We start from the raw sequence: 23,326 nt of genomic DNA, 5'->3' as shown, positions 1-23,326 counted from the left end.
ATATTCATTTAGGGTTTTATTATTTTTTAAACAACAATGTACACAGATTGAGAAACTGTCTCGGATTACTGATCAGACTCAGGCACCTGTTACAGTGTTGAATTGATCAATGGAAACATGTAACATTAGCTACATCATAAAATAAGAAAACAAAATATTTTGTGCATTCTGGCAGCTGTAGTATCAAATGCAACTTCATTTTTGACTCACTGAGCTTCATTTAGCTAAAAAAAATTACAGTGAAAACATGAAAACTATGATTTTCTTATGCATGATTGCTTTGTGGGGCATGACAGTGAAAAAAGTAACACAACTCTTCATTTTTCTTTTGTTGTGACATGCTGAGGGTACAATAAGGCATTGGGGACATGACAAAAAGAGGTGTTTAAACAAGCACAAAATCCCTCATGTAACATGATCCAGGCTAACAGACAGTGAAATAGAGCAAACGCCAAAAATTTTTGGCTGTTAAAAACTTAATAGGCTTATGATTTAGTGGATTTTGAAACATAATCCAGCACATTTTTATCATCTTGCATCCTTATCTTACAGTACCAGCACTAATAGCAGCATTTGATCATTTCTGCAACATCATACAACAAGAAGGGAAGTACAAGTGTCAAGTATTGTCAGCACAGTTTTGAAAAATCAAACTGTGAACATCTCAGATCCCTTTTTTGTAACAAAATGTGACACACTTACAGTCTTAACCATGAAAGATTATGTTTCTTATTAAACGGTTCGCATTATGTTAGTGAGAACATAAAAGTGTTACAGCTAGAAATGGTTCGACAAGATGACTTCCTTTGAGACAGTACAGGATTTTGTGTCTGTATTCATCTGACTTATTCAGCTTACCCAGTTTAGGCATTAGAGGATACTAAAAATCATTTATGGCTTTTGTAACCGCTGCCTGAAGGGAAGATTTGTGTTGCATTCCCTTAAAGTCAGACGAATGTAAAACTAGTAAACAACAAAAATCTGCTACAGACGTACAAAAATAACAGCAAAAGTTCCTGAAATTTTCATTTTGGGCAGTAAGTATCAGATTTCTGTTCGTAAAATTGAGGACTGTATATTAAGATGGACGGAACAGAAGTTGGATGGGAGTGAAGCCAAAATATTCAGCGCTCCACCTGCTGACTGACTGAAACTTGCGCTATAAATCCCAGCTGGGCCATGGTACCGACGCCAATTTAAACATTACCAAACTGGATTCTGTTGTCTTTCCATAAACATGAGCACCAGCTGCAAACTGGCACAGAAAAATGTTCTGCTGTGAGCTAAGGATCTGCGCAGCTGGACAATAAAAGGGTAAAAAAAAAAGTCAGGCATGCAAGTTGGTATCAGAATTAAGTGTTGCTTTAGCAGATTATTCATATTTCTAGGTGCTGGCCATACTGGCTGTAGCTCAGGTTAATGTGCATAGCTCCAGTGCTAGCTCTATTGCCCTGGTGTAAACAAGCATGCTAATGGATAGCTTCTTGTATCTGGCAGTCTTTTGATCTAGAATATTGAGATAAACTTGTATGTAGGCTTGCATCTGAACCGGAGCAACCTCTGCTGACTGGCTGCAATATGCGCTACAACTCCCACCTGATCCATGTTACCAGATGGGACATGGGTCTAACCATAACGATATTATACAAATGAAATTAAACTTTGTTAAACTCAACTCTGTTGCGGTAGTTTATAATCATGATGATTAAACTGATCTGATGAAAAAGACAAGATGTAACCTTCATACTGACATCTATGTTGATGAATGTGGCTCCTTGCTGCATTTCAGCCTGATAAACATGAGCTTCTTATGCAAACTGACACAGAAAATATTCTACTGGGAACCAAGGATTTATGCAGCCAGTCGGCAAAAGGGTTAAATGATGCCAGACAGTACTAAAATCAATGGTTGTTTGAACGAATTATTAATATTTCCATGTGCTGAACATACTGGCGGTAGCTCAGGTTAATGAGCCTGGCTCTAGTGCTAGCTCTATTGCCCTGATGTAAACAAGTATGTTATATGGATGGCATCTTATATTTGGCAGTATTTCGATCTAGAATATTGAGATAAACTTGTATGTGGGGTGGCAACTGACGCGGAGAACCACATTCAGCACAGGTCTGTGGACATTTAGGGTTAGGGTAGAGGAAAACAGTGGTGCTAGCACTGCTAACGCTAGCTGCACTCATCAAGCCAATCTGACAGTATTTATTGCAAAATTCCAAAAGTTCTTGCTTTGGACCAGTTATTTTGTCTGAATTAAAATCAACATTTTACTGACAACGACATCAGTTGCTAGGAGCGTCTCTAACTGTGGACTGTACTGACCTAGGGGAATCCTGATGTTTCATCAGTAAATTTGTGCTTCAGGCTACCTGGAGAGGATAGGCATAAATTCTGCTATTCAAGCACTGCCACCTTCCTTCTTCAAGTGTCTTGGCTCTAAACTGCATCGACAGTGTAACACGCCTGTGCCCATTATATCTTGGCTTCACTTTTGTACAATAGACAGAGAGATGTTGTCCATATTAATATACAGTCAATGATGTGGACCTATACTTACCTTAAGTGGCTAAAGGTTAAAAATACTGGGGAGCAGTGAAATAGCACATCAGGACTTTGAGAACTACATAAAACATAGTTGTTTCAGCGCGATGCCAAGTTGACCAGCTTTGTTGAAGCCAGAGACAGTTTGACCATCACTACTTCACAGAAGTATGAAGCATGTACACAACAGACTTTAGGTCTTCAAAGGCAAACTACGTTCTGGTCCTTCACTCGATGCTACCTGCTCTCTTTTAGTTGCATATGATTTGAACAGAGGCTCTCATGCACTGACACAAACACCCAAATAAAACACACATTCTTTCCTCTATGTACAGGAGAAAGCGACACACTGTTCATCTAGCACGTGAGGCCATTCTGAGATGTGACGACTGTGCAGCAAAGTCGACGACAGCTCATCGGAAGCAATTAAAAAAAACAAAACAAAACAAAACAAAAAAAACAAAAAAAAAAAGCCTGCTGGCCGGAAACTTTGGCTGGACGCTGCTGCTGTCGTCATCAAAGCCTGAGAGGAAGAGCGGCTTTGTGTCCTCGCGGCTTGATCGTACCGTGGTCAGTTTGTGAAGCGATTGTGCGTGTTGCTTGAAAATTACTGGCCGTTTGCTGCATCTGAAGTATGTGGCTGACTTTTGTTCTCAGTCATTTTTTTGCACCTTATCCTGGTTTTTCTGAATCTTTTGGTGAACAACTTTTAACGTGGTGAGAAAATTTCCAAGGAATAGGACGAGAAATGTCAGCGCCAGCATAAATACCTAAAGAGAAAGAGAAAAAGAAGTGCATAAGCCAAAAAGTCAAAATATTACTGTAGCTGTATTTCTAAATGGTAGAAAGGCATAGACATGATGATGAAACAATACACCCAACTCATGATATCAGGTTTATGGTATCCACCTTATTCCTAGCCCCTATGTTCTTTGAAATGTGGGCGTGACTTCCAGTGCCTTCTCAGATTGGGACCTTGCATATTAACGAGATGCTAATCCTGATTATTAGAGCAACTTGAAGATCAAAATATTTGAACGTCATCTGTTCCACCTGAAACTTGATAGTATTATTATTCCTATATCTTCTACTGGAGAGAATAAGATGAATAAATTGCCTATATTGGGGTACACTTGTAAATTTAGCTAACTTTATTAACTTCATATCAATATTTGCATAGTAATAGGGACAAGCACTTTTGTTAAAGTAGTTGGGACATGAACTTCACTTCACAGAAGGCCAATCTTCAATAGCAGCAGGTTGGTAATAACGGAGCATGCCTTAGCATTTTAAACTGGTCTATGGATCCCAACTATATGCATGATATCATTGTTATCTGCAGATATTAGCTTAAAAAGTGAATTATTAGTATTTGCAGATGAAAATTTCTGCTGTTATTTATAAAAATCTGCCTATATCAGCTGTAACTACTGGTCATACAAACAAATGAGTAATTTGAGTTTCAGGCTGGACCAACAGACCTTCATCAGCTCAAGTTTTTTCTTTATTCCTCATCTTTCCTTATACTTTAAAGTCTGTTTAAAGGACTAAAATAAGTTAATTTGTTCATCCTTAAACTTAAATTGTGTGTTTAAAGGATTGACGTTTCATATCTAAACTACATTTAAACATCAGCTGAATAAACTTGTAAAAATTGGCAGAAATCCAATATTTTGCATCCCTACTTAAAAGGTAATAAAATGTGTCTTGAACACCAGATTTTCCAGTAGGTGGGGATTAAATTCTTCGAAATCTAAACCAGACTTTCTTTCAAAAAAGAAACTGAAATAGGCACACAGGCTGTAGGGCTCTACAAAAAAGCAGAACGCATTTGTGAACTAAAAGCTTCTGCAAGTAACTTATGGTTTGTTGATTTTGGTGCCTCCTCTGAAACAAAAAAACAGTCATTACTAATCTTGTTCCGAACATGTGGAAGTCCTGGGAGCTCATTTATAACGTGGCCTGAAGTTGGCGTGTGCCACTTTCCAAACAAAATATGTGATATTATTTAAATGTATTTAACCAGGAAAACCTCAATGAGATTAAGAATCTCATTTACAAGAGTTCCCTGGCCTGGATCTATAAAAACTGACCTGGTGGTAAAATGTGTGCACCTGTAAGCCAGCTGTGACCCATGCGTATGAGCATTATAGAGCTAGAGGGAAACTGGTGACACAAGGTGAGGAGGTGAATTGAAACCATTTTGTATATCTATGAATCTGAGACAATTAATTTCACTAAACACAAACTGTATTTCACTATCCACATCATCATTAATAGTATCCAAAAAGTTTTTTTTGTTTTTTTTTTGGACCTTCTTCTGGTTGCCGTCATGGTTCATCTGTGAAAGCCTTTGATGTACCAGCTCATTAGTATTTTTTTTTTTCCATTCATAAGAAGCTTAGCATTGCCCATTAAAGACTGAATGTAAGCGTGTAAAGGTGAAACAAAAGGCAGATCTACATGCGCACATTTCCAGGTGGACTGGGAAGATGTGTGTGGGCACAGTTTTATAAATCCAAATAATTTTTGGTGCACACCGTTTCTGAGGTTTGGGCGCATGCACAATTTAAGTCTGGTTTCTACCAACTGTTTTATAAATGAAACCCCTGGTCTTCACTAAAGTACAGCCTCCTTTTAACCAGATCAGCCTGAGAGATAACCTAACACGCTAGATGGATATGTTTCACACATCCATCTGGTAAACCACTCATAGACAGCGTTTGGGAAAGGGCAGAGCCTTTGAAAAAACACTTGGAGGGAGACAGGATGAACGTTCTGTCTGTCACATCTCTATAGGCCAATCAGAGCAACAAAACGTGACGTAGCCGCTAACCAAGCTGTGCCCCTCCCGAGGACTAAACTCCATAGAGAACTACATAAACCATGGCGACTGTAGACATGTCAGTACATGACTTTTGTCGTTTTTGAAAAGAAAACAGCTTAATGCTGTTCTTTGCTCTTCCGTTAACGCAGAAATTTCATCAAGTTCTGATAAAACTGGCACTTTAGCAGCATCCACACTAATCTCTTCCGCCATAATTACACCGGTCTCTTATTGCTGCTTGCTTACGTCACAACTCCGCCACGCCTGAAAGTACTGCCCCTTGTCGCTGATTGGTCCTGTCACTTTCTAACCGGGCCCAAACGGCTCAGACGGGAGCTTTGCAAGATGGATTCACCAGTGAGAAACACAGAAACGGGTGTATCCATCTTCTTAGCAAGGTTACCTGGGAAAATCTTTGCCTTGGAAAATGTTTTAAACAACAAGGCTTTGGCAGCACACAATAAAACTATGACACCCACCCCGGGGGGTTTCAGGCATTAAAAATGATCATAAAGAAAGAATCAATCTTGTCGCTGCAGAACACATTTACTTTCATAGGTTATGAAGACACATCACATTGAATCCAGTCTGTTTCATCTCCATGAAAAGCTTCTCATGGGAGCAAGCCTGTCACCGTTTTTTCTTTTCTGCAAACAATTATCCAATGGATGTGCTAATGCGATCCTTACCTGCCACTCCTTACAGTCCTCATGTCCTGCCAAACGAAACAGGGTCACTGAGTTGTACAGCTGCCAAAACTGTGGAGGAAAAGGACGCATTGTCTTTTGTGATGTCACTGTGCACACAAAATTAACTTTGATCCACATCAGCTGACACAGCCAGTCCAAAAGGCCAACACTTTGCCAATTAAGTGCTTTTAATGTGCACATAAAAGATATTCAAGATCAGTGTGGTGAAATTTTATGAAACCACAACTAGAGCTGTGCAGTGTCCTCCTGATTTTCACATATTTTGAGTGATAAAGTTGTAGATTAATTTGATACTAAAGTAGAAACTGTGACTTACATGGCCAAAAAAGAGAAATGGCAAAAGAAATGTGAGGCCTCTCCACATCCATGACTGAAATCCCTCTGCAGAGACAAAAAACTAACACTTTACACAGAGATTACAAATTAATTTTCAAGTCTATCAGTATTAGCAACATTTTAGAGGAAAAGGCACAGACTGCTTCAAACATCTGTGAAGCAGCAGCACACTGATGTTAGCAACCTTTCCCCCCATTTTTCCGCAGACATGGTGCTGCAGATGGCTCAAGAGTTCAAACGATTGAAATGACTACGACCAAAAATAGCTTACTACTCACCCACTGTGAGGTCCAGCTGATTTCTCTCTCCCAGAGCTCGCAGCCGGTATAAGCAGCCACTCTGGTAGTAGTACTGTAGGAACTGAACAAAGCCTGAAAGACAAATAGATCAAGAAAAAAGACGGCACAGTCAGCACAGAACACAGCAGATCAAATAGTTGCAGATGACTTGAGCTTACAACTGCTTATTTACCCATTTAACAGAAAGAGGTTACTGTAATATGAACTTTTGCAATTTATATTAGGTAAAGAACAATAACAGCCATCTGCCTCTGTTACAGTTGTATTTAAGAGCGTTTAAAACAAGAGAACATCCGTATAACATGTGACCTCTCATCCAAAACTCTTGACCTGAAAACCCTGTCATGTTATCTGTCACACCACAAGTAAACATGTGCTACATGCTTTAGTTAATGACTGAAACCAGCGGTATAAGATAAGTCACTTCCCTTCTGTGGTCACAATAGATGTTGACAGAAAACCTGTTTCATTTAGGCTACAGCAGCAGCAAAATACCAACAGCCTAACGACAGCTTCTTAAATACTATTTGCATAGGATTAGAATAACCTGTGGACCTCTAATAATTTATGAATCACCCCCTGAGACAAGTGTTTGATGCAGTGCATTTCTGTAGGAAACATGAGGGTGCGGCATGGTTGCAGCAATGTCGGCAGTGAATTTTTAGGTCTAAAGTTAATACAAAAATGCAATGTTGTGAGCGTCATTTTTAAACACAGGATGGAATTTTATTTAATTTTTTTTCAACGATAAGAAAAAGTTGCAAGGACCTTTTAAAAATCCGAATTACCACCCTAAATTACAGAGATGCCTGTCTGCATGGGATTAGTATTACCTGTGGACCTCTGTGTGTGCTGAAATATGGTAGGTAATTAGCCCTGGAATTTTTACTCTATAAATTACAGGCGTGGTTGATTCGTAATTAAAAATGCAGATGTCCTGCATGATTATGACAAATTACCAGAGGTCCTTGGGTAATACTAATCCCGTGTGAAAAGGGCTATAGGCATCATTCAAAATTAACCTGAGCTGATGCCTCAGTTCAGTTCTTGATTACTATGACTGTTTTTCTAAATCATGTCAGCTTTTAAAAAACAACAACACAAAAGTAGGAGTGTGTCAATAAGACAACTTGATATAAGAGTTTCTAGCCCATAAATTACTGGACAAGCAACACGCTGCACGATATCCATAATATTTCATAGCGGATCAAATCAACAGAAAACCTGTTAAAATGGAAACCTCTGTAACAAGGTAATTTCAAACATAAAATGCTAAATATTTCCCAAAGAAAAAACTTTGACTGTTTATTGCAGATAATGAAAACCCTACAGTGTAAAGATAAAGGATTTAGCAGGAAACACTTCAATCAAAGAGATCAGAGGCTCTGTGAAGTAAAAAAAAAAATCTGACTTCAAACAGTATAGTAGTTTTGCTTCCAGTGAGCTCACAATCACTAAAAGCTGACTTCCAGGTTCGCTCAAGCTACTCAAAAAGTATTCAGGGACTGTGAGCAACAGCTCTCCTCCCTCATTGTGTGAAATTTGGTTGGGCGGTCTGTTTTCACCTTATGGAGTGTTTGTCAAAATGACTGCTCAATTGAAAAGAATAAGTGCAGCTGAGCAGGGCAGCTCGACACAGCTTGGAGATGTCTAGTGGGGCCACACTGTGCACAAGGGTTGGATGTAGAGTTATGTGTTTGAGGGAACTTGGTCAGAAAGTGCAGCTGATGGCAGAGAAGTTTTTATAAAGTGTGTAAATGGGAAGATAACCCTCAGTTTTAACATGATTTGACAAGCTATGAGCTTTACAAAGTTAAAGCACATCATTGAACAACAGTGGTTTGTAATATAGTTGAACAAAAAGGTCAGTTCTAAAGAAGTTTATAAATTGGACCCTGGTAGTTTTAGGTTTTTGTGTAATAATTTTGTTCCTGTATGCAAAGTTAAATAATATAAGCACCTAGGATTTTTGGAAAGCTGTGTTAAAAATTCCTTGCTCTGTTTAACAGCAGTTGGGAAATTCTTTAAAAATATAAAACTTTCATTGGAGGGCTAATACTTTTATTCTCATCTGCATGATCAGTGAATCTTAATGCTGTTGTCTTGTTTGCCTTTTGGGTTTTGCAGAGGTTTCAGTATTAATTTCAGTCTTTTTGAATATGAAAATCGAAACACCTCGCAGGGCTTAAATCTCCACATGTTAACAATAGTGTGTCTTGTTATAACCAAAAACGTTGACCCATTGACAAATGAAACTCAAAACTGCAGTACAAAAGTACCCCAAAAAACATGAGCACACCTTTTCCTCAAGCTTGTTAAAAAAGGTAACAATTTCTTACTTTGATAAATGGAGAAAGCGAGGAACTGGCTCCTAAACATCTGATACATAGGCCCCTCTGGCCTGTGAGAAGACACAACATATATCAAAACTTAAAGAGAAAACGTCACTTTTTTTTCCTTAGTAGTTACTTAACTGCAAGTTCAAAACATGAACAGAAACAGAGACTCACCAGGTGAGCATCACACCTGACAGAAAGGTCGATACATAATGGTGAGAAACCCACCAACCTTTGATCCTGTGAGGCACAAAATAATGTTACGATTGTACAGATAATGAGTCATCAGATGTGTCAAATGTGAGAAAACCCCAGAGAGGTTAGAGCAAAATCCAATACACACAAAAAAAATTTGTATCACTAGACATGAACTTGACTTCGAAGGATGGGAAATCCTGATGACAACAGATGCTGGAGGTACAAGAATGAACCAGGTACTTACAGCTACAGTAGGAAAATATTAAACTCTCTTCAGTTATATCAGTTTTCTAATGTTGTAGCCTGATGCTACAGTAAAAATTTAAAAATCTTTTTTATTCTCATCAATCTGGACTCAGCACTCCATTAGGACAAAAGTGAAAACAGAATTTAATTAATTTTTCTATGTTATTAAAATTAAATTCTGAAATATCACATTGACATAAGTATTCAGACCCTTTGCAAACACACTTGAAATTTAGTTCAGGTTCCTCTCCTGATCTGCATCCCTTAACCAATATGGGCTTCATGGCAGAGTAGCTGTATGGAAGCCTCTCCTCAGTGCAAAAGGCATGAAACCCTGCTTGGAGTTTGCAAAGAACTCAAAATAAAAGCCAAATGGACTTTCATGCATGTTGCACTGAGGGCTGCAGTGTTGGTTGTCCTTCAGCAACGTTCTCCCATCTCCACACAGGATCTCTGGAGCTCAGTCAGAGTGACCATCAGGTTCCTGGTCACCTCTCTCACTAAGGCCCTTCCCCCTCTAATTGCTCAGTTTGGCCAGGCAACATGCTCTTGGAGTCCTGGTTGTGTCAAATTATCCTATTTGAGAATTGCCTTGCAACAATCCTGTCTCTGAGCTCTGCAGGCAGTTCCTTTAACCTCACGGCTTGGTTATGCTTACACTGGTTACGCTGTGAAGTCTTCTATAGAGAGGTGTGTGCCTTTCCAAATCATGTCCAGTCAATTTAATTTTCCACTGGTGGACTCCAGTCATAGTATAGAAACATTTCTAAATGACTGAGACAATTGGGCACCTGAGATAAATTTACAATGTTGTTGCTGAGGGTCTGAATACATATGTCAGTGTGATTTTCAGTTTTTTATTTTTAATAAATTTCCAAAAAATACTAAATTAATGTTTTCACTTTGTCATAATTAGTGTAGAATACTGGGAATAAAAAGATTTTTTTGACTGCAGCATCAGGCTGCAACGTAAGAAAAAAGAGAAGGGGGTCTGAATACCCTCTTAATGCTCTGTATGTCCCTAAAAATTTAATTCTAAAAAGAGAACTGTAAACTCTGTCATTTAAGAACTATATTTTTCAAACACAAACCTTTCATTGAAAAGCCACAGAAATATGTCACATTAAATCTCACCTGGAGCCGTTGCTCATTAGGATGCTTTCCCTTATAGTCAATGTGCAATAGTACCACACCAGCAAAAAGTTGAAAATTTCATCAGTGACTCTAAACACACACAGAAAATGTCATAGTGAGCCAACCCTTTTAATACATCTCAGACAGCAGTTGAGACTGATCAGAAAAAAATGAGTTATCTCACCGACAGTTGAGAAAGAAGAGGCAGGTTATTGCTCCAAACATCAGGATTATCGTCATATAAAGCTTAAACTTCTCATATTCGTCTTTGTATGCAAATCTGTGGGAGATATTAAAGACAATTATGAATGCGTGCAACCAGTCTTTCGCGCTGTTGTCAAGCCTGAAGATCTGACTTACTTTGCCTGGTTGCTGAGGAGAGTTACGTTCACATTTCCAAGAACCAAATTCAGGTAGAGCCTGAAAACAAACACAAGAACCTTAGAGAAGTAAGATGAATAATGTGAAAATATTCTCAAGCAATCCCACCCATCCCCACATAAACTAATGTCATCATAAACCTTTCTCAAACAGGGAGCGTGTGGGATAATGAAGATAAAGCATAGAGCCAGAATCCAGTTCTTGTCTTTGTTTTAGTAGCTAGTGTAGATTCGTTGTTAGCTTTTATGTTTGCATGGCAGTCTTCTCTAGCAGTGCTTGATGTTTTATTTAGCCTTGCCAGCCCTACTTGTCATAGCTTTGACCCCCCTAAAGGGCCATGCATGGGCCTCACTTTGGGAATCCCTGCTGTAATGGTGAGTTAAAAAAATGAAATCAAGTACCAACCCATTTTTCTTTGGTAAATATGCCTCCATATCAAAGAAGACATTTTCTTTTTCTTTTATTTGTGTTTTGATGTCCTTTATTAGTTCTAAGTCTTTTCCATCACACGTTTCCCCACACCTGTATGGAAAAAAAAAACATTTAAAGAGCGTCTTAGAGTTAGAAATATGAAAGCAATACAACAACAGCAGGAGAACCACAAAAATCCTTTTAATCCATAAAATCTATTCAAACTTCCTCAACTATTCATAATATTAACAACGCCTTTGAGCTTCTTTATGACTTGGCTGCCCAAACCTCAACTTTCAACAAACTTCACCCCATTGTTGCCCAAATTTTCCCGGACTAAACAATCAATGAAAGGCATATGAATTCATGATCAGAGAATACGTACTTGGTCAAACTGAGCCGTAGGTCTTTGAGGCTTTTTCTCTGTTTACTGATGGAGCTGCTGCACGTCGCCTGAAGATTGGTGAGCTCCTCAAGCTTTTGTCTGTATATTTTGTGGGTTTCCTGGAGACCGAACAAAAAACAAAGTAAGCGCAGAGAATTCAAAGGGTCAAGAAGGCAGCTGAAAAGACATGTCAAAAATTGAAGATAGATGCAGTGACAAACCTTTCAGGTAAAACTATGTAGTGCTGCTGATTGATGATACAGAAATAAACATTAAACAAGTTTTTTTCATATTTCTCTGAAAATCCTTCTTTAAAAGATTGAAAGTGTGTCCAAATCTCTAACATTTCAGCTAAATAAATCCTCAATGGACAGCACTGAAAAGGCAAACAATGCCTCCATTCAGCAGGGATGGAAATGCCTCAACCTGTGAAATCTTGTCTGACCCTTTTATCTGAACACAAACAGCCCATGAAATGGAATTATCTGGCAAAATATACATTTTAGCAGCTGTCTCCACTTTACCCAGCACAGGCTCATAAGACTGGACTATGTGTGTGTGTCTGAGTACAGTATGTAGAGAAGAGGATGCACAGTCAGCAGAGATAATCCTTTGGTCTAAGGTAACAGGCTCATTCCCAGCCCCCCTAGGAAAGATTTCCACAACTATGACAAACTTTATGTTACGCACAAATAGAAACCTTCAGGACAGATCCCAGACAATGTGTCTTCTGGACAGAATAGGATCATAAATGATATCAGTCTTAGTGTATAGGTGCAGATATGCTATTTTGACCATAAATGTAAGAAAACACTGTTTGAGGGAGATTTAAAAATGCTATCCATCTCAGCATGTGACAGTTTCTTGTTTACAATTTTCTCAGTAAAGCCTGCAATAAAGTTCAATAATAATACTTCAATTGTTTTTGATATCATGTGTTTGACAGACATTCAGTCCTACTATAAACCCAGAAGTAACCCATTATTGGGTGTAAGGATGCACTGATGCATCGGTAAACATCAGTATTGGCCCTCTTCAGAAACATTGGCCATCAGCCATAACATGTAGGATAAACAGATATCAGGTACCCACGTGTCCAAACAATTTCATGCTGGCATCTAGTAAATCTGCTGAATCAAATCAAAACACAAGGTTTCTTTTTACAAGGCAGAGGAAGTGTCCAGTTTGAAAACTTTGATCTGTTTTCATGGACAAACATGAGAGAAAATGTTGACATACTAGGAGTCTTACACAAAAAGAAGATGAAAAAAAAACTTTGTATTGCTTCGTTGCAATGTTAAACATTGTCAGCCCAGTCCAGTGGGGGTGAGTGCTAGCCCCAGCCAGGGTACCTCACCCTTGCTCTGCCTCCCCCACCCTCTTGCTAAGCTCCCTCTCCTCAGTATCTCTTGTGAAGCTTTTGCAGTTTCATGTGTCGTGGCAGTGATAGGAATGGTAGTCTTTTTGTAGTTGGAGTTGTGGAAGGGTAGGTAGAAGGGAGCTGTAGAGCCTCAAGCTATCAGGCTAGTCCGGTGGGGGTGAGTGCTAGCCCCAATCAGGGCACCTGACCCTTGCTCTGCCTCCCCCACTCTCTTGCTGAGCCTTAGTCTGTTGAAGGTGGCAATGCTGTTTAACCATGTAGTAGGGTAGCTAAGAAAGACAATGTCTCTGTGTTGGCATGGTGGGCAGTGAGAGCTGGCATGGAGGGGGGTAGCTCTGGGACACTGGAGATCACTGTTCAGCCTTCTGGAGGTGTCGTGGGACTAACTGGACAAAACACTGACAAAGGGGGGCTCCCACTTGACAACCCTGGTGACGTGTCAGCTTCTTGCTGCCCATCTGTCGGCACAGTTGACTTGTAGAGGCATATAGTGAGGATCATCTAGGTTTAGGGACTTCTTCACTGAGCGCTCACCCTTTTTGTAGAACACATCGGCAGATAGGAACATTTCTGCTGCCATCTACAACTAATATATTGCCAATAAAAATCTGCCTATATCATCTGTAAATACTGGCCACATGAACAAATAATTAATGATGTTTCAAGTTGGAATGGCAGACCTGCTTTAGCTGATGCCTTTCTCTGTATTCATCATTACTCTTTATACTTTAGAGTGTGTTCTAAGGACTAAAACTTGTTAATTTGACAAAGATGTTGAGATACACACAATTCAAAACTACTATCATTCTCTGCATTTTTCATGACACCATTTATATATTATATTGTAATTGCAAATTCAAATATTGCCCAGTATCAATCGCACAGCATTACCATCTTGCAGCACTAATGACAACCTTACTCTGCAGCTCCTGCAGTTTAGCATCACAGCTGAGCAGATTGCCCTCCAGTTTAGTCCTCTAGGTAGCTCTGAAGAATAGTATTGACGCAAAATCAAAGTACAGTCTCTGGCTAAAATTTTCCTTTCAGTTATCAGTAGCCTAAATGTTTTGTCTCTAAAATGGTATCATTTTGGAACTTTTAAGCACCTATTTAGCCAAAATTTTTTAATCTCTGGGAAAATGTCCTCAATTTAGGTTTCATTTGATAAAGGGCAACGGGAGAAAGACTTTTAAAAAGGTTCTTTTCCATTGTAAACCTGCTTAGAAATATGTTTATAACGCAGTTTGCATGTAAACAAAATGCATTGTCTTTGACAGTACTTAGCTAATTTGATCTTGTTTGAAATTCCAAAAGACTCTGACCTCACTGATTGTTGATGAGAATCTATGCCTTACCACATGTGCACCTGATGTGCCTTAGGCCATCTTGATACCACAATATTCTAACCTCAATATGAAGCCTTAAAAACTATTTTGCATACAAAGTAAACAAATCAGAAGTTTCAGGCACCTAATATTGTGGACTTTCCTGCTATTGCAGGAGTATGTTGGAAACAATTTGCTACCTGTGCAACCAGGCTTTAACATCTGCAGCATTTTAAAAACACAAAGGACGAGGAAGGAAAAAGCAAAGCTAAGCAGATTTCATTCCTCATTCATTACATAGCAGCTGCCTTACTAATAAGCATAAAGATGGATTAAGAACATGTCTAATTCTAAAGGTTCCTTAGTGACCTAACACATGGTGTCACTTAAAACCCACTGACCCACACAGTTAGGACTTGGAAAGCCACAGATGTAAGAAAAAGTACCCTGTTTAGAGAAGCACCTGTGTTTGAGTGACTGTCTTTGCAGGTGACATATCTGAACTCAATGGAAAGCTGACAGTCATCTTTGTCGCCTTTCCCTACGGAGCAGCTCCAGATTGTATACTTTGATTGCATCATTTCTCCACGTCTCAGCTACAAGAGAGGAGTGGTTGGGCTGTAACACGCTCAGGACCACGTCATGATAAAATCTACCCCAAAGTACGCGGCATTCTTTAATGTCATTCACTCTTTATATTGTTGTTTCCATTTAGCCAGCTAGCAAACGGGAGCTAGCTCTTCAATTGTGAATTCGCTGGCCATGAAATTATTTCCAAAGGAAAAGTGACAGTGAATAAAACACCCCGAGTTTCCTTTGCGGGCTTCCAGTAACTTTGGTAGGATTTATTTAACAATATGAATTGCACAATGATGGTGTGAGGTTAGCTAAGTTACTGTAGCTGCTCACTAGCCGCTCAGGCAGCAAGACAAGCAACCTGCTGCTAACGTTAGCTCCAAAAACACAGGGATGTTGCAGTAAAGTTAAGGAGAATAACCCTCCAGAGATACATTTTCTATCCTTCTGATACATATTGCCACCAACAGAGCGCTTATTGGTCAAACTGCAGCGTTTACGGCAGGGCTGAGAATGAATGACGAATAAGAAAGAGCCATCTAAACTAACGTAGCCGCCAGAGTATCGGCTGTCAGTGCCATCCTAAACATGCTACAAAGCAACAATCCATCATAGATGATGTGCATGTGTTGGTGTCTTCTTTCACCTGTAATTGTTGATATTCCTCGTCAATTTCCTCCCAATCTGTCTGAAACTTCGGTTTGGACATTGTGGTACAGTCGCTGATGTAGCAAAGAGGACGGCTTCACACAGATTCACCTCGAGTCTCTCCTCACACCGACTGTCCACTCAGACGCTGTTTTAACCGGGGTACACGGAGCATGCGCACAACGTAAAACACTGTCCGGACAGCGACCGCTGTGATTAAAAGAGAATACACGAAACAATTTTAAAAAGTGTAAAAAGCACATTTGAAAGAGCCTTAGCCATAAAGGTAACCTCGCAGACGCATTTCTCTGAATTCTAAATATTTTAATTTAATTTCCAAATCGCCCACCACAGCACACAACACTGTTGCTAGGATACATCAAATACTCGACTCCCTCGGTTGCACACACCAGCTAGTAAAGTTAGTACTGCTTCCCCTCTAACATGAAGTCTTAAATTATCCGTTTTCTTCTTGGCCTGCGTCCACGAGTGGACCGAGTTTCAGTAAGTCATCCGCTTGGACACGTCGCTAAGGTACAAATACTTTACGGTGAATGATTAGCATGTCAATTTAGTCGATGATAAGTTACAGCATCCTAATTTATTCAGACCTGCTAGCTGAGTAGCAAGTAGCATGTTGCATTGTGGGTAGCTAAAACTTTGAACGAATTTTGTAATTTAAAAGTAGTGATGCGCATTACTTTGTTTGCTTGCTTTTGATGTATGAACAGATTTTTGTACATTTCCTCAATTGTTACTGTCTTTATGCCATCATATATTTTAAGGGAAAATAAACTATAAATTCTGTAGACTTTTTTATTAATATGTTCAGATTTTAGTGAAACTTTTCTCATGTACTTTGTTACTCTACTGAATAGGTGTAATGCATTTAAAGGAGGCTAATAGTTTTATTTTTCTATCTGCTTTACTTTTTAAATGTGAGGCTGACCGTAACCCTAGCTCTCAGGAGTCTAACATGTTATTTATTTTTTAGGGTTTTTCATTAAGTTTCCTCTAGCCATGCCATACTTTAAAACAGCTCAAAGAAAGCAGCCACTGTCAGAATTGTTGGATATTAAGTCACAGAAATGTGGACTTCGTCACACAGTGTTCTCTGTCAGTGGAAATGAATACACTGGAGAGTGGAAGGATGATAAGAAGCATGGTGAGACACGTTTGAACAAAGTACATTTAGAAAGTACTCACTTCAATGTAAATTTTTTTATGTTTCAGCCTGATTATAAAAAAGAACACTTTTTTCCCATTGATCTACTCTCAGTACCAGTACCAGAAATATCACATTAACATAAGTATTCTGACCCTTTGTGAAAACACTTGAAATTTAGCTCTTCCATAGAATTTCCATAAATGTATGTTTTAGAAAAGTAACATGAATTGTTCTGTGCATTAGCTGAAATATTTGCTTAAAATCCTTCTTCAAGGCAAGGGGACTCAGATTTGGAAGAAGTCTGGTGCCATTTATGAAGGAGAGTGGAAATTTGGAAAACGTGATGGATATGGTACCTACAGTGTGGGTCTCCCGGAAAGGAAGGCACATACAAGGAAGTACTGTGGTGAATGGAAGAATGGAAAGAAGCATGTATGTACTAATTTACAAACTTTCAAAAGTACAAATGAAAGCATGCTCAATCCTCCTTATTCTCAACCTTTTTAGGGATATGGGACCTACTTCTACAATAACTCAGCAGTTTATGAGGGGGAGTGGAGCGAGGACCTTCGTAGTGGTTGGGGAAGGATGTACTATGAGAATGGAGACATCTATGAGGGAGAGTGGATGAAAGATAAGAATCATGGACAAGGCATCATCCGATTTGGTAAGACTACTTTGCTCACACACATCATTTAGCAGGGCAATGATTGGGAGCTATACAAATCTGACTTTCCGACTTGTTTTCAAGCTAATGGAAACTGGCACGAAGGCACTTGGAAAGATGGCTTGAGGAATGGGAATGGAAAGTTCTACTATTCTGACATAGGCCAGCTTTATGAAGGCTTTTGGGTGGATGGAGTGGCAAAATGTGGTACCCTGTCTGATTTTGGAAGAGATGAGGCACCAACACCAACAAAATATCCAATTCCACAGGTACAAGATTTTGATTACAGACACTTCCACAGCTACAGATATAATAAGGAATAATAACAATCATAAACATCTATGTGCCTTTCTGGTGAATAACTGTTGGATAGAATTTGAAAATTTCCTTTTCTGTTTGTACAAGGTGGAACTGGTGGATATGCAGCTGGTTTTAAGGAAAGCCCAGTCAGCCTACCTTGACCAGTGTTGAAGAACATGAAGAACACAAGGAAGATCCAAAGCAAGTTTCCACTCTGCCCACACACTCACTGAAGGGGAATAAACAAATGAAATATTATTAAACATGTTGAATTTTCTCCGGATACCTGTTCTCACCTTGGATGCACCAAAAACATTTACATTTTCAATACTTTAGATGAACTAAAATAGAAGGTAGTGTGTTGAACAAACATACGGTCAGGAGAGACACAGTAAACAAACACAACACCTGCCATGATGACAAAAGGCTTGCCGCTAACTCTCATATCTGCAGAATACAATTTTTATTGTTCCTGAAAAATCATTAAACAAATGTATGAAGGATAAAGCTAATTAAATAACTGTTAGCAGTACAGTGAATCTGTTTTATTTAGTTGAAAAAACTTAGCTTTTTGAAAATATTAGTATGGCTAATCCAAATAGATTTAGGCCTACTGATATGTATTAGACTTTGATTTATTTTCTGTTTGCAGCAGTCTTCAATTACCATGGAGTGAAATTCCCGACAGAAGAGCTATTCATTAATTGTGCTTCATTTTAAGTAGCTATATACTTAAAGAGCTCAAATCTTGATTTTTACTTGCTTATGATGGAATATTTGTTCTAAATCCCATGACCTTTACCTTCCAGTATTCTAAGACCTCTATTACAGACTGCTAACTCAGATTGTTGAGAATGAAACAGAAGCTAAATTGTGTTGAATAAACATCAGGCTGATTGAAGAGCACTTCATGTGTGAATCATTAACACATCATGCTAATTCAGGATATTTGAGATAGGTGGTGTGCTCAGGGTTTACAATGTAAAGCACGTGAGGACAGCGGCATCTATTATTGAAATAAAACCCAAAGTCAGGCTGTGATCGTTTAAGTATTTGTGATGAATTCAGAAAGTGGTTTAGTTTGTCATTCTGGATTAGCACCATGCTTTGAGGGAAAAAGTAGTAAATGTAGAAGTAATGTCTAAATGTTACATTTGCTAAACATTCTAATGTTACTTGTGGAAATAATGAAAAGTATGTCACACTGATAACATTCTATAAATGTTATGTTTCACACACTTAATTCAGATTATTTTTGAACATTAAACCATCTTTTTGATTGGCACAAAAATGTTTATTTCTAACAACAAAGCCTGTGCTACAGATGTCAGTATGTAATCTTTAATAATAATACTGTTGTTTTGGCAGTCAGTCTATTCAAATGGCAGGCATTACATTCATGAAAACAGTGAAAATTACAGTAAATCAAGTATACATTAAATAAAAAGGGGTTAAATACTTGTGGTTTACAAAACACAAACAGGTTATATATATCAACAAAAGCACTGTTCACTCGTGAACAGGTAAATAAACGCAGCAGGCAACAGACAGGATTCCTAGTTATTGTTCAGATGTTTCTTTTTCTGCCATAATGTAGTCAATTAAATCAAGCCGCTATCACAGGTAAGACTTCTCAATTTCAAGTTACATGCATTATGGCACATTTGTGAGTTCACAGTTGATCAAACGTGTTCTAAAAATACAACTCTTTACACAAAAAATTCACAACAAAGAAGTGACATCTTCATTCCTGTAAAAAATTAGAAGCCAACAATGCAGCTTCTAGCTCAGAGAAATCCAAAGGAGTTCCACCTCAGGTCTATCAAACTTGATTCCTATGGGAAATCTGAACTTGGAGACTGCAACATAGAAGATTCTCCTCTGTTGTCCAGTTCGTTTTGTAGCCTAGTGAGATTAGATAGCTCCTCTAGCTCCTGAAACTGTCTGTCCGTCTTGTGGCTGACCAAGGAGCGATAAAAATGCACAGCAAATACAATGAAGACTAAGCCAAAGGGGACCATGATGGAGGTGGATGTAATAGCAGCAGCCACACCAGATGAAACTGTGCTGTTACTGGACTTGTTGGGCTTCACAGGCAAAAATTTGACCCAGCAGAGGAGAACAACCTCAGCCAGGAAAAGCAAAGTGCCAATAACTGTGGAAAAAGCCCAAGCCAGTTCAATGTGCCGATGCATTCGTTCATGTGGGGACTCCTTCACTGAGTTAAGGTTGTGGACATTGCTGACAGCTTCTATGTTGGGCAAAATGCAGGTGCTGACCATGAGAGCAAACAGGTGAACGGCAACAAGCACAGTGGTGCAGGCACTGAAGGCAATGAGGAGAGCAGGTGGGTATGGATAACTGTTGTCCAGCTGCACTTCTACCATGGCCACCTGGAGGGAAGAAATAGGAAGAGAACAGGAAATAACTTTACAAACATGTCAATACTGAATAATATGAGCAGCAGGAAAAGAAAGTAATAACTTAAAGGTGACGTTACCATTGCAAATCCAGAAAGGAGAGCTGATGTTCGGCTAGAAGCCTTTAGTTTAGCTCGACTCAGGTACAGCTTTCTCCAGGATAGAGCTTGAAGTGAATGCTCGTTAAGACTCATGTTGCTCCTCTTATCAAAAGACCGCACGAGCTGCGCTGACGTAGTTACCTTTTTACTGTAACGGAACACGACTAAAAGAAACGTTCAACATACTAACAGTATGCACTTAAAAACATTTAACCTCGCCAGCTGACGGAACTGCGGAAGCTATTTTTCACCACCAGTCTCCGGCGTGTTGTGCTGCCTGCCTGCACCTTACATTACCCATAAGCCTGCGCGTTCTCAAAGGCACATCCGCTCACTGACGTCTGCCTTCGCTCTGTGAAGGGATTAATAACCATTAAGTTAGCAACGTTATAACAACTGCATTTAACGGTGTGGAAAAATTTGGTGAAAATATTTAGTCAACAGCCGCCACACTAATACACCACCCCACATGACGCATTTCATATATCAAAGCTGGAGTTATTACGGCTAGAATGAATGAAAGTCGATAGAGTAATTCTTGTAGGCTAAATATAACCTTTTATAATTCGCACATTAACAGCGTTACCGGACAGAATTGGTGGTTGAATTTATTTTTTTCTGATTTAAACCTCAAACAAAGACACGATATTTTGCCGTGAATACCTCCTCTTTGTAGTAGCAGTTGAAAAGCAGTGAACTAACACGCCGTGACGTTGTCCAACAATGTTTTGGTCCCTGACGATGACGTAACACACAAAAACATGGTTCCCTTGTTTTGAACCTGAAAAGCGTGCTAAGTGTTTCTGTAAGTTCACTACGCACGGAGATGCTCACCCGAACGTAAATGACCGGAAAACATTGATAAGAGAAGATGGCACAGGTCGTGGAAACGTGTGCTGAATCCGGACGCAGGCTGGTGTGTATCATCTGCCGTGTTAATGTTAGCTTATGAAGCCAGATTGGCAGCGAGCTAATTAGTTAGCTAAGCTAACGCCTGCAATTGTAAACCACGAGATATTTGTCAAGTCGCGTAAGCTGTTCAAGTTAAAGGCAGTGACAAAAAAGTATTGCATTTTGTAACTTCACGTGTGTTATAACTACACAAGGAGCGTGCTGTAGTTCAATAAAGACGAACCGACTTCAATAACGCGCAATTATCATGGTTATCGTTATAGTCTAAGCATAAAACCTGCTATAAGAGTAAGGATCGTCTGGTTGTTGTCCTGTTTGAAATTGCATTTAGGAAAAATGTTGCTGTACTAATCTGAAGACGAACCCCTGCTCCCGTAGTAAAGTTAGGAATAAAATAAGCCTCCAGTTAACTTCCCATCACTCGTACCGACTGTTTACAGAGAGAGAGGGGCTGTGATGACAGAAAGGAGTTTGCTTTCCACCCATGTTGCAGTTTGACACTGTAAATAATGTCGTTATCAATGGCAGCGCTCCATCTGCCGGAGGATGTACGACGAAAACGAGGATCTGTCCGATGTGGAAGAAATTGCAAACATCCGAGGTTTCAGTGTGGAGGAGAAACTTGTCAGTGACAGTTACAGCGCAACATTTGTCCACTCCATGGAGGGTAAAGGTAAAGCATCCAACAGCATGCATGTTTAACGCACTAAAGCTGCTATTGATGCTATTTTTATGGTTGGTTTCTTTTTTGCAAGATGCATGCTTTTTTGCAGTAATCAGTGATTTTGTTTACAATGTACTCTTGCAGATTTCTCTTATGAGTATGTGCAAAGGGAGGCTCTCAGGACCCCACTTATTTTTAAAGAGAAAACTGGACTAGGGATCAGGTAAGAAGCTGGAAAATCCACCATCAAATTGCTGTGGGCTTGTTTTTTTTTTTTACACGTTGTGTTGATGTTCTGAACCTCATGGAAGCCAATCTCTCTCTAACACAGGATGCCTGATCCAGAGTTTACAGTTAGTGAGATTAAGGGCTTAGTTGGTAAGTACAGTGCTATATACACATTTAAATATATGCCTTTAGTACAGTAGCAATTAGATGAGTTAATTTAAACTAAATGTTGCATAATCATTTGCACCTGCTAGTTCTGAGAATGAAAGCAGAGCTTAAAGAGTAATAGATCGTAGTAAGTATGAGCCTTTGAGAAGTTTGAATCCGTTTGTAATCATAGACACAAAAATCCCTGCAGCTTAAAATTGCAATTGGGCATAGTGATCACACATATTGAAACCAAATTACCTATGATTATGTGTGTCTGCTGAAGGTAATAATCTGACCCATAGCATTATTTACACCTACACCACAGCTGATATAAGATGAAAAGCTTCAGATTCATATTTTTAAACCCCATCTACAATCAGATCTGTAATGCAGACACTATACCTTCTTTAAAAGGCTTTTTTTCCTTTTTAAATTTTTGCAGACTGAAATAACATGCATAAATAAATTTGAATTCCATAATTTACAAAAAAATAAATGGTCAGCCATAGTGTCTTTTAAATACACTTTACCTAAATAAATTTGTCGTTGGTATTGTTTATTTGTTAATTTCTATTTTCTTTAGACAATATTGTTGCTCATGACTGATGCTCAGATTGTGTGAGCATATCCATGCAGGCTCTCATAAATTGTGAGGTTTTCTATCAGTCCTTTAAAAACTAAACATGATTCTAAATCAAGCTCCTTCATCTATTGTTATCACTTTAAAAAATGCATTTCTGTATGCACTGAAATACATGTGTGTCAGGGTGTTGAGTGAAGTGTAAATAAAAAGAAGAATCAACACAATTTGGATGTGACTGCGCCATCTAGTGGGGAAATTTAGGATTACATTCACTAGGAATGGTATCTTCAAAGCTGTATTTGTCCGCCATTAATACAGTAGTTACTTTATTTATCAGTTTATCTTTCAGGGACAATACATAAGCATTGTTGTATTTATTTGCAGTGCAA

The 23,326-nt window shown here is 38.9% G+C and overlaps 4 protein-coding genes across 6 annotated transcripts in view; 2 read left to right on the top strand and 2 right to left on the bottom strand.

The window, feature by feature from the left end:
* Positions 1-3: 3 nt before the first annotated feature.
* Positions 4-15,861, bottom strand: tmem120b (transmembrane protein 120B). Its single transcript, XM_041810460.1, has 12 exons — positions 15,743-15,861; positions 11,815-11,933; positions 11,424-11,540; positions 10,998-11,057; positions 10,822-10,917; positions 10,638-10,727; positions 9,234-9,299; positions 9,063-9,124; positions 6,703-6,795; positions 6,405-6,469; positions 6,068-6,136; positions 4-3,321 (listed from the first exon to the last, which is right to left on the bottom strand). Exons 1-12 carry the CDS (start codon positions 15,803-15,805, stop codon positions 3,205-3,207), a joined length of 1,017 nt encoding a protein of 338 aa, XP_041666394.1. The 5' UTR covers positions 15,806-15,861; the 3' UTR covers positions 4-3,204.
* Positions 15,862-16,011: 150 nt separating this feature from the next.
* Positions 16,012-18,759, top strand: morn3 (MORN repeat containing 3). Its single transcript, XM_041810461.1, has 6 exons — positions 16,012-16,278; positions 16,739-16,909; positions 17,187-17,344; positions 17,420-17,579; positions 17,664-17,848; positions 17,985-18,759. Exons 2-6 carry the CDS (start codon positions 16,765-16,767, stop codon positions 18,048-18,050), a joined length of 714 nt encoding a protein of 237 aa, XP_041666395.1. The 5' UTR covers positions 16,012-16,278; positions 16,739-16,764; the 3' UTR covers positions 18,051-18,759.
* Positions 18,760-19,204: 445 nt separating this feature from the next.
* Positions 19,205-20,687, bottom strand: orai1b (ORAI calcium release-activated calcium modulator 1b). Its single transcript, XM_041810593.1, has 2 exons — positions 20,380-20,687; positions 19,205-20,272 (listed from the first exon to the last, which is right to left on the bottom strand). The coding sequence occupies exons 1-2, from the start codon at positions 20,491-20,493 to the stop codon at positions 19,715-19,717; spliced, it is 672 nt and encodes a 223-aa protein (XP_041666527.1). The 5' UTR covers positions 20,494-20,687; the 3' UTR covers positions 19,205-19,714.
* Positions 20,688-20,842: 155 nt separating this feature from the next.
* LOC121524960 (lysine-specific demethylase 2B) overlaps positions 20,843-23,326 on the top strand; it is a 41,404-nt gene continuing 38,920 nt past the window's right edge. For all 3 annotated transcript variants that reach the window (XR_005993181.1, XM_041810591.1, XM_041810590.1), the window contains exons 1-4: positions 20,843-21,316; positions 21,841-21,985; positions 22,121-22,199; positions 22,308-22,354. Coding sequence is in view for 2 of the 3 variants with exons in the window: in XM_041810591.1 (XP_041666525.1) it covers positions 21,272-21,316; positions 21,841-21,985; positions 22,121-22,199; positions 22,308-22,354 (316 nt within the window). In the remaining variant the exon portion in view is untranslated. The remainder of the gene's footprint in view (positions 21,317-21,840; positions 21,986-22,120; positions 22,200-22,307; positions 22,355-23,326) is intronic.

The sequence above is a fragment of the Cheilinus undulatus genome, linkage group 17 (genome assembly GCF_018320785.1).
Source record: "Cheilinus undulatus linkage group 17, ASM1832078v1, whole genome shotgun sequence".
NCBI lineage: Eukaryota > Metazoa > Chordata > Actinopteri > Labriformes > Labridae > Cheilinus > Cheilinus undulatus.
Note: the sequence above shows the minus strand (reverse complement) of the source record. Positions and strands in the feature narration are given on the sequence as shown.

Excerpts from the sequence above, each read along its gene's own strand:
- morn3 (XM_041810461.1), top strand. The coding sequence starts at position 16,765 with ATGCCATACTTTAAAACAGCTCAAAGAAAGCAGCCACTGTCAGAATTG. Across the intron at positions 16,910-17,186 it reads GAAGGATGATAAGAAGCATG|GCAAGGGGACTCAGATTTGG; the intron begins GTGAGACACGTT and ends TCCTTCTTCAAG. Across the intron at positions 17,580-17,663 it reads ACAAGGCATCATCCGATTTG|CTAATGGAAACTGGCACGAA; the intron begins GTAAGACTACTT and ends CTTGTTTTCAAG.
- orai1b (XM_041810593.1), bottom strand. The coding sequence starts at position 20,493 with ATGAGTCTTAACGAGCATTCACTTCAAGCTCTATCCTGGAGAAAGCTG. Across the intron at positions 20,273-20,379 it reads TCCTTTCTGGATTTGCAATG|GTGGCCATGGTAGAAGTGCA; the intron begins GTAACGTCACCT and ends TCTTCCCTCCAG.
- tmem120b (XM_041810460.1), bottom strand. The coding sequence starts at position 15,805 with ATGTCCAAACCGAAGTTTCAGACAGATTGGGAGGAAATTGACGAGGAA. Across the intron at positions 11,541-11,814 it reads CTACGGCTCAGTTTGACCAA|GTGTGGGGAAACGTGTGATG; the intron begins GTACGTATTCTC and ends TTTTCCATACAG. Across the intron at positions 3,322-6,067 it reads AGGACTGTAAGGAGTGGCAG|GTATTTATGCTGGCGCTGAC; the intron begins GTAAGGATCGCA and ends CTTTCTCTTTAG.